This window comes from Glycine max, chromosome 7 (genome assembly GCF_000004515.6).
Source record: "Glycine max cultivar Williams 82 chromosome 7, Glycine_max_v4.0, whole genome shotgun sequence".
NCBI classification, from domain to species: domain Eukaryota; kingdom Viridiplantae; phylum Streptophyta; class Magnoliopsida; order Fabales; family Fabaceae; genus Glycine; species Glycine max.
Genome location: NC_038243.2, coordinates 42,128,978 through 42,138,954, shown reverse-complemented (window position 1 = coordinate 42,138,954; position 9,977 = coordinate 42,128,978). Strand labels below are relative to the sequence as shown.

The 9,977-nt window shown below is 34.5% G+C and overlaps 1 protein-coding gene across 1 annotated transcript; it reads right to left on the bottom strand.

Annotated features, from left to right (window-relative positions):
* Positions 1-3,551: 3,551 nt before the first annotated feature.
* Positions 3,552-9,094, bottom strand: LOC100792401 (beta-glucosidase-like SFR2, chloroplastic). Its single transcript, XM_003529456.4, has 10 exons — positions 8,534-9,094; positions 7,697-8,027; positions 7,120-7,258; positions 6,788-6,954; positions 5,537-5,758; positions 5,035-5,203; positions 4,723-4,956; positions 4,478-4,627; positions 4,264-4,393; positions 3,552-3,895 (listed from the first exon to the last, which is right to left on the bottom strand). The coding sequence occupies exons 1-10, from the start codon at positions 8,703-8,705 to the stop codon at positions 3,696-3,698; spliced, it is 1,914 nt and encodes a 637-aa protein (XP_003529504.1). The 5' UTR covers positions 8,706-9,094; the 3' UTR covers positions 3,552-3,695.
* Positions 9,095-9,977: the final 883 nt, after the last annotated feature.

The following is a 9,977-nucleotide window of genomic DNA, read 5'->3' as shown; positions in this document are numbered from 1 at the left end:
AATAACTAGAAGAAATACAACACATGCATGTCTAATACCAAAGCACTGTTTGAACATTGTCTAATGGAGACCCTTGATGTCGTGTATACAGCAGCACAACATTTAAACTACGTATCTGAAAATTCTATGAAGCTGTTGATCATTTCATTGTTTATATTAATTGATTCTCACTCCAAAAAAAAAAAAATAGAAACTAAATTAAACAACCATGACTTCCTCCTTTTCGATCAAGTAACAAGGAGAGAAATCCATATCCATCTAACAGATCATACCCATTACATCCCTTGAAACAAAATAACATCATCATCAAACGTAAAGACAATGAATATCTCACTAAGAAGCCCTGCCATGCACATTAGTTAATCACTTTTCCTTGTTCTTAATAAAGAAAGGTGGAGAAGAAGGAGGAGAAAATAAAATTAATATAAAAATAAGAACCCAGAGGATCACCTTAACCCAAAACAAAACTACTATATATTCTGCCTATGATCCTCAGGGTGATCTCCAACTTCTTAAGCCAATGTCATCGTGTTTCCTTGAAGGAGTTTAATACTGGCAGATGTTGGAAGAAGCAGCTAAATATAGCAAAAGATGCCCGGCGTGTAGATGTACTATGTTACAGGATATATTTGAGCTACAGGCTTGTGGATGGTACTTCAAAATATAAAGAATTACATGAAATGGTAAAAGAGGCAAAGGCTAAACTGGAAACTGAAGTTGGTCCAGTGACAGCAAGAGTTCTGGAGAAGAAGTCGCCGTGCAATTTCTTGGTGTTCGGGTTGGGGCACGACGGCCTGATGTGGAACGCGCTGAATCACGGGGGAAGGACGATATTCCTGGAAGAAGAAGAGTCATGGATTCAGCAAATGAGAAGATTTCCAATGATGGAGTGACGTGAATTATGAGAGAGAAAGAAAGAGAATCACAAGAGAGAGAGGTGTTAATTTAGTGCCACTAAAATTGTCAATAATAGAAGGATTGTAATGATAGAAATTATTTTTATATTTCAAAAAGATAAAAATTAATGTACAAAATGACTAAAAAATAATGACAAAATGTCTATTCACTCAAAATTTAGCTCTACTTTTAATTTGACTCAAAGTTCTGAACCTTTATTTGTTTAAACTTGATTGTTTATATTAATTTAAATATTCATGTTAAAATCAATAAAAACAAAAGTTGTAAAGGTGGTATGACTTAGTAGTTATCGTTATAGATTATGTTGTATGATTGAATAATATTTTAAAATTATTCCAATCATGCGTGCATAATGATGCTTTTTCAAAAGTTAAAGACATTTAGGATGAATTTCATGAGTTATAACGATACTAAATATTAATACATAAAATGCTAATATAAACTACTATAACATTATAATAGGATAAAATAACTAGAATAAGAGTATGTTATACAAAGATGATAATGCAGCACCATTATACAAACTATCACACGTTTGTCTCTTATTATTGGCAACTACAAATCATGAATAATTAGAATTTCCTTTTGCCCTGTAATTTTATATGTTAGGGACTTTTTTTCTCAAATAAAATTAAGTTTGGAAATAGTATTAGAATTTATGTCGAAGTCATCTCCTAAAAGACCAATGATTATTCGGACAATTTTAATTAAAAGACTACGGTTTGTAAAAGTATTTCTCAAATGGTTATACTTGAATTTGTAAAAGAATATAAAAGAAACTAGTTGAAGAACATTTACTGTTGTGAGAAATGGATAGTTTGAACAGCCAAGGTGAGTTTTGTTTCCCCCTTTTTTAAAGTAAATTTTAATCAATATAATTTGTCTCCAATTCATAATTATATTTTAAACCTAATGTCTTAGGTGAAAGAATCTAAGTTATTTAAATTAATTCTCAATGTCTTGGTAAATCAACCTAAGCAATCATCATTAATGTTTAAGAATTTGCAGAGCTTAATTGATTTTGACATATGTCTAGAATCAACCCCAATTAGGTACTCTTCTTAGTTCAGAAATCAAACGAATATCTATCAACTAAACTACCAATTTCTAATATCAAATAATAGGTGATCAGTCTAAAACAAACATTAATAGAAGAAGAGGAAGAATGAAATTGAATAATTGTATTAAGAAAGAGTATTACATGAAATTAGATTCAATATTTTCAACTCCAATAGATGAGGATATTAGTCGCTCATAGCTTGATTACAAGTGTAAAGATGATTCATACCAATGTGTAATGAATCAAAGCTAAAAGTCCTAAGAATGGTTCTCTCTCTTTGTCATAAAGTTGCTCTCAAAAGGCACCAAAATCCTTCAATTAGACCTCAAGTCTTTTATATTCTATTGTGGGCTTGAGCATGTCGCAATCTCCTGGCTTAAGCTTGGGTAACTTCTCGCTTAAGCGAAACCTTTTGATTTTCAATTCATTAGTTTATGATTCTACTCACTTAAAAGCACAGAATGTCACGCTTAAGCGAGGTTCTTGTGTGCTTCCATTGACTTGATTGTTTTGCTTAAGCACCTCAAGGTTTGGGCTTAAGCAAGGACTTTCAGTGAATCCAATTTTGTTCTCTGACTTGGCTCGCTTAACACATAGCATGTCACGCTTAAGCGTGCTTAACTTCATCATAAATCTTCTAAATTCCTCTCGCTCAACAACTGGACTTAAGCGAGATAAGTCAGTGTCTCCTTCAATTGATTTTGTCTTGGTTTGCTTAAGCACACACTAAGCCACACTTAAGGGAAATAACTCTCCTTGTCTTTTTTATTCAATTTCTTGTAAAGACTCCCACAAATACATCAAAAAGACCTAAAACTAACAAAACAAAGATATTAAGTGATAATTCCTAATCTTTACTAATTTTTGAGTTAAAACAAGGCTCAATTTATAAAAATACACTAGATAATGACCTCAAATCATGTGTGAAATTAAAACATATTTGAGGATTATCAATATACAATCAGGACTAGCACCATTGTACATTACAATCGCGAATATAAGCATCACGGATGAACAGACAACTTAAAGCATCTCCAAAGTCATTCATATATTTATGTATTATATATTATCTGAATAATGCAGCAAAACTGGAACACATGTTATACAAACGTGAAAACTAATGCAGCTCCGACTACACTGAGACAATGCAATTCTCATCCATTTCCAAGAAGCGGGAAATTCCCTGTTCTTGATCTTTCTCTTGTGAGGGTTGCATGATTAGAAAGCTGAGACCTTTGGCAATTTGGCTGCACATTTTAGAACATCTAAAGTGCATTTGCGCAATAAGGAGACGAGATTTGTATAATATACTGATATGCCATGACCAGTATGAATTGGGAAAAGTTAAACGTGAAATATCTCACTCCATTGAAAAGAGGAGTTCATAGTTCCTTGGGAGAAAGAAAAGAAAAAAGGGAGGCTCTTGTTTACATTAAGTGGTCAGCGATTTGCATTTTTGTGTATGTCCAGGGTACAATACATGACATTCCGCTAACAGGGACTGGCATCTCATATTACCATCCAGTGATTATGTTAATATGTTGACTTCTAGGTAAAAATGAGACAAATAAGCTTTACAACAAGAATGCATAATAATACCCCCAGTACAATATTACAGATATAATGAAAGTTAGACAGGTGTGCCTGGGGTTGAATATTGAAATTGAAAGTGCTCATCACTCAAAAATATAGAATCTGGGACAAGAGAAATCAATTGCTATGTTTCAAGAGGCTGAAGAATTAATTTGGCATTCTTCTTTTGAGATTTTGGTTTTCTTTTTAGGGAGAAGAGGGAGAATGGTCGAAAAATGGATCTTGAGAAGCGGCTCAAGTGATCCTGGAGTCCGTCCATCTGATAATGACCAAACCGCCAATCTCGATCTATATAAGGTCGCTGTTCAGGTTCATCAAGTCCGCCTGTCATGAGAACCAAGAAAACTTACTAGACTTATCCATATAACCCCCATATAGAACTCAAGTCATTGAAGAATGAATATAATGTAGTGTTAAATAGTCATCTTAAACTTGATATAACTATTTGTCCTTGTTAAAACAGGAACCACAAATATTTGTCTTCAGTTTCGCATGGTGCTGATATAATTGTCATAAATTTAAATGGCTAAATTATTGATGTAAAGTTGCAAAGTAAAAACAATCTGTGCATGGAAAAAACAATATGTTAAAATAAGGGAGGGAAACAAACATAAAATCCAAAAGAAACACGCAGTCCTACAAATCTATAGAGACACAGATTGTGTTAGTCGAAATTATGAGTAAATAATTACCTGCATACATTAAACAGTGTTTATCCACAGCCCGATAAAATGGCCTTGTTTTCTTCTCTTTCGCAGATCTTTGAAGTTCATCCCATGCTCTTTCACGATCTTCACGTGTAACTTTGCCTGTATTCACAATCTGCAATCAAGAGTTCATAGGAAGTGTCATAAAAATTAGACAGCAGATGTCATGGAAAAGCAAATGCAGACAGGGAGTTCGAACTTTAGAAAATAGATGGTAAGAGGGGCGAGGGATCCGTGCAAGATTATTTGCCCGGTCAACTGCGACAAGTCCAAACTTGGGACCATACCCATCGGCCCACTCCCAGTTATCAGAAATAGTCCAGAACAGGTAACCAAGTACACGCACACCCTGTAGAACAATTACAAGAAGTCTAACATGAAATCGGTGTTTATGAAAGATTAACTTAATTTTAAGCAAATAAAGATTTAATTCATAATCAGAACCATGATCATGGCAGCATAAATAGCAAGCAAATGCTCCAAGAGATATGGCCGGCGGATCAAATCTGTCTCATCTGAAACCCCATTTTCAGTAATGATGAAAGGAATATTTAGATGTTTGTATCTTTCATGGTACTGAAGCAACATACGGTATAAGCCATCAGGGTATACCCCACGACCTGATTCGCTATACTCATCATTTTCCACCAGCTTCAGGCCTGCACCCGAAACCACTTCCTGAAATAAATGTGAGAATTTTCATGTGGGTATGCCAGATATCATGCACAGTGTACAGTCAAGGTTAATAAAGCAAACCTGCCCATAGTAGTTTATGCCTATATAGTCCAGCTTCTCAGATATGTCATCAATGTATGGGAAGAGAGTCAACGAATTAGCCAGTGAAACAGCAGCAATATCAAACAAACCATAGGGTCGCATGAATGACACATGATGTGCTACACCGACTATTGAATTTAATGGGTTACTGCCAAAAAGATATTATAGTTCAGATAATTACAAATATAAAATTAGAAAATAGCGTAAGTTATCAACTGCAAATGTTTAGCCTTATAAATGTGAAGGGATGGGAAGGCATAAAACGATTGATTGCACTTGAAAGATATGGTAACAGAGAATGGACATAGAAAGAAGCTAATAAATAAAAGCTAATACAGATAAGCCAGGAAAAGAGGATAAATATCATAAAAACATTGTTGAATGAACAAATATTTTTAAGTTTCATAAGCAGGTCTCTGATTATCTATATTCCCAATATAAACTTGCAACAAATCTGAAGCTTCTTTGAGAAAGAAAACACCTTAGCCCATGGATGTAGTCATATGCCTTTGAGTGTGCAATAGACATCCAATGCATGGCCTGCTGGAAAACACCAGTTGGAAGTGCAGAAGTAGCAGCCTCAAGCATATCAGGATGACCACCAGGCCAAGCTCCAGCACAATAAGTAAGCATACAGAAGACATGGGGCTCATTAAATGTTACCCAATAGTCTACCAAATCTGAGACACTGTCTACAACAAGCCTTCATGGAAAGGGAGGATATGAGAAATAGTTTCATGAATATACTATCATAAGATGAGTAACTCAATAGGACTAGACCAATAATGTGAGCTAAACAACAAGAAAATTGATATTCATGAAAAGAAAAAATTGTATATAGAAGCAGGAACAGGAATGTCAATCTCTAAACTTTCCCAAACATGTTAAAAAAGACATGCATGGAATTAGTAGTCATCGGTAAAGAGACAGAAGGATGGTTAAATGTGACATAGAAAACTCAAACTATTATTATATCATAATGGAGTCAAGATGGAGGAGAATTCACAGAGGAAGACATTTCATCACTGAACTATCAGCTTTTCATTTAACTTTCAAATGATTTTCTTAGTAGTTAGCATGGTTTCATTGCTGTTTTGATGAGAAAAAAGAAAATCACGTTTTAGTCCAGTAGTTCCAATAATTTTTTAAGAATGAACCTAAAGTTTTACATGTCCACCTGGTATATTTGATTCAGCACCTTCTATTCCACTAAGTCTGACATCTTGCTTCACCATCTTGTGTGATTAGAAACTTCACATTGCTTAATCTGCACTAACAAATTGCTGCTATCGTACTGTGATATTCAATGAACCCAACCTATTTAATTCAACCCTGTTTTAAACAATACTATTCTGTTTAAATCATTGAATGAAGTATTTATTTGTTGGCATATAGTCATAAGAGTTTATCTTAAAGGAAACCGGTATGCCATGACAGGTTAATATACCAGTTTACAAATGAATAAAGACTCAAACACAAGATAAAAATGTAATTTTGCTGTAATTAATCCAGCACCATAATTGGACTACGATTTTGAAATTTTCCATGACGATGGGAAAAAGGATCCATGTACAAATTCAATTATGTATGCACTTCATTCATTTACAAGTTACAACCATAGGCTGGCACAGGGTAGCTGTTAATCTCACTTGAAACTTGAGAGACATCCACAGCAGCTAGAGTAATAATAGGCCATAGCATACAGACAACAGCCACTAAAGGAAAAACTAACCTGGTAAAGTCCATGAAATAATCCACTGTCTTTTCCAGCTTCCAACCTCCATACTCACCAGCCCAGGGTGGAAGTGAGTGATGAAAAAGAGTGAGCATCACTTTCATTCCATATGATCGAACCCTATTTATAATCCACTTATACCGTTCCAATGCAGCATAGTTAACCTAAGAAAGAACAAGTGAGTTACTCATAGTTCAACATAAAACAGAAAATTGAAAAACATATGCATAAGCTTAAGCTCCATTAGAGAAGCTATTGACTGACATAAGCATAACCATGAATGTCACCGTTATTCATCATCATTACGAAAAGGTCAGCATCCAACTTACAGATTCATTAAGGCTGTTTACTGGCTCCATTGGCATGATTCTTGTCCAATCTATTCCCATGCGAAAAACTGTAACACCAGTATCCTTGGCCAATTTTATTTCTGTTTCAGGATCAGACCAAAACCTTAACCTCTCCTCCCTGAAAATCAGGCATTTTTTAAAATTCTAGTTAGCCATAAAACTAGACTTTTTTTGGGAGGGGGGGGAGGGTAAAACTTTAAACTTGAATTTAAGAGTTACATAATGTTTATAAAAAGGAGTTTAGTCAGGCATCGGTGAGTAAGTTTTTATGCTGGCAACTAATCATAATTCACTATTAATACATGACAGCAGTTTGTAATAGGATGACAGTCTAATACATGTATTATGTATTATAAAAAAAAAATATTGGAAGGTTTCCTTTCATGATAACCTATGATTTTATTCTTGTCATTCTAAAAATTAATTGAAGAATAAATGCATGAATCAAAAAAATCACACTCCCTTCGATTTCCTCCAAACCTAACAAACCCTGGATGTCTAAAAGATCCATCTCTTGCTGCAATTAACATGAAAATAAAATTATCTCAGGGCTTACGGGCGTGGAACATTATGCCAAGCAGTTACATTAGGACGGGCTTCTTCTTCTCCTTCTTGCACTTCCACTTCCATGTACTTCTCAATTCCCCTAATCATGGCCTCCATCGCCACCTTAAGAGGCTTCCTGCTCCGCGGAGATGTTATGGCCTGCTGGGACCCACCATCACCAGAAGCAGAACCAATCACAGCATCCACTCTCTGCTTCCCCTCTGAGTCACCACCACCTCCACCTCTCTTTTTCTCAGCAAACTGGATCCAAGCATCATCAAGCCTGTCCTCAACATGTGCTGGCGCTGTCGCCAAACCAAAGAAAAACTCATCTTCCCCTTCTGCAACAAATAAAATTTTAAAAAGAAAATATTATCCTCAACCATATGCTTTCGGACAAACAATTAAAGTGTTCAATGTTCATACGCCTTAAAAATTTACACTCCCCTGAGTCCTAAGGTTTTAAAATGAGTTCACATTTACAATTTCATTCTAATCCTTGATATTGCAGGATATTACGGCTGATATAACCGCCATTGTGGTCACTTAACATTTGCGGACACTACAAAAACCTTGATAGTGCGGCCGAACTTATCCTAAACATGAATTTTATCTACAACGATGCGATGATATTCATTACTGCAACTTAATTAAATTCATAATTAAGACCACTCGATTATAATACAGTTTCTAAAGAATTGAACTCATGCTACCTGAAAATGTTATATACGCTAGGGTCGTTAATGTTAGTTACGCATAATAGAGATAACAAAATTGAGAGAAGAAAGGTTTTTGGGTGGGGGAAACGCGTTACTGATAGAAAAGATAGTGTTTAATTGTAAATTACCGGCGATGTTAAAGTGTGCGAGAGTGTCTTGGGATTCGTCGATGGGGGAGCGGAAACGGCGAAGGTTCTTCTTGCGAAAGCGGGAGTAGGAGAAGGCGTTGGCGGCGACGGTGAGAGTGAAAAGAGCTCCGGCGAGCTTCGTGGCGGTGAGGAAGAGTCCGACCACCGTCATCGAAATGCGTGTTGCTGCCTAGCTTTCAAAGCCATACATAACAAACAGAAGAACAGTGAAAGTGCACGTCACAGTCACTTCACTTAACACGTGAACGCTTACTTCACCGGCGTTTTCTGAACTGAGTGTGAGAGTTCTATTCACGAGGCGCATAGCACTTTAATGGAGTTTCTCTGGCTAGCTTATATTTTTTACATAAGGATAACGTTACTGGCTGCTACCATGTTACTGTTTTTTTTTTTAGTTCCTTTAGAGCACGTTCATAAATTCTGTTCTAGGTTTAAGAAAATTGTCTATATTGTACCACCGACATCAATGGAAAAAACAAAAAGGACCCATGAATATAATCTCCTAAAGATTTGAATTTTGGTCCGAACTTTGTCATCATTTGAAAAAAAAATAGAATTTCATATGAATTTTGAATAACTCAATTTTATTTCTTTTTTCCTGATGCTCAAGGTAGAAAACAAAACATGAAATTGTCGAGGAAATTATTAGGATCAGATGTGTGCAAAAGTTAATTTGTATGTACATGTTGATAACCTAGATCTACAAGGGGTGACAAAGAGGAAATTAGAAAAACAAAAGGAGGAAAAGGAGGCATCAAAGAAAGTGTACCTGTTTCTTTCCATGCTGTGTTTTATGTTAGTTGCATATGACGAATTAAAAATAACATGTTAGGGTTTTTTATTGTATAATGGCAGTGATGAGATTTCAAATTAAGATTGTATACAAATTATTTGAACAAATTTAGTGGATTAATAATATTAGGTTTGTATTCACATTAAAAACAAAAGATGACTTATCTTTTTTAGTTTTATTTAAATATTTATATTTTCTCATTTGCATGTAAATTAATTAACTGCATGTCACATTTTCATTACACTTTTATTAATTGTTTGTCAAAATTTAAGAAAAAATAACTTAATTTTAACCATTAAAAACTTAAAAAAAAAAACACGAACAATTAAATTAAAATAAAAGGAATTAAATTCACACACGTATATATTAATATATAGACCAAATTACACTCTTGATTTCTTTTGACTTTACATACAACTTTTTTTTAAACATTTAAAATATTTTCTGTAAAACTATAAGGCATGATATATTTCTCGGATAATAGAGTGCCAGTATAATATATCAGAAATGTCAATCTAATATTTTTCAAATTAAAGAAGTTATCATATAGAAATAAAATGGATGAAGTATTGAGAAAAAAAATTAAAATGCTGATTAAATAGCAGTATAATTTACTTTAATACTTGTCTT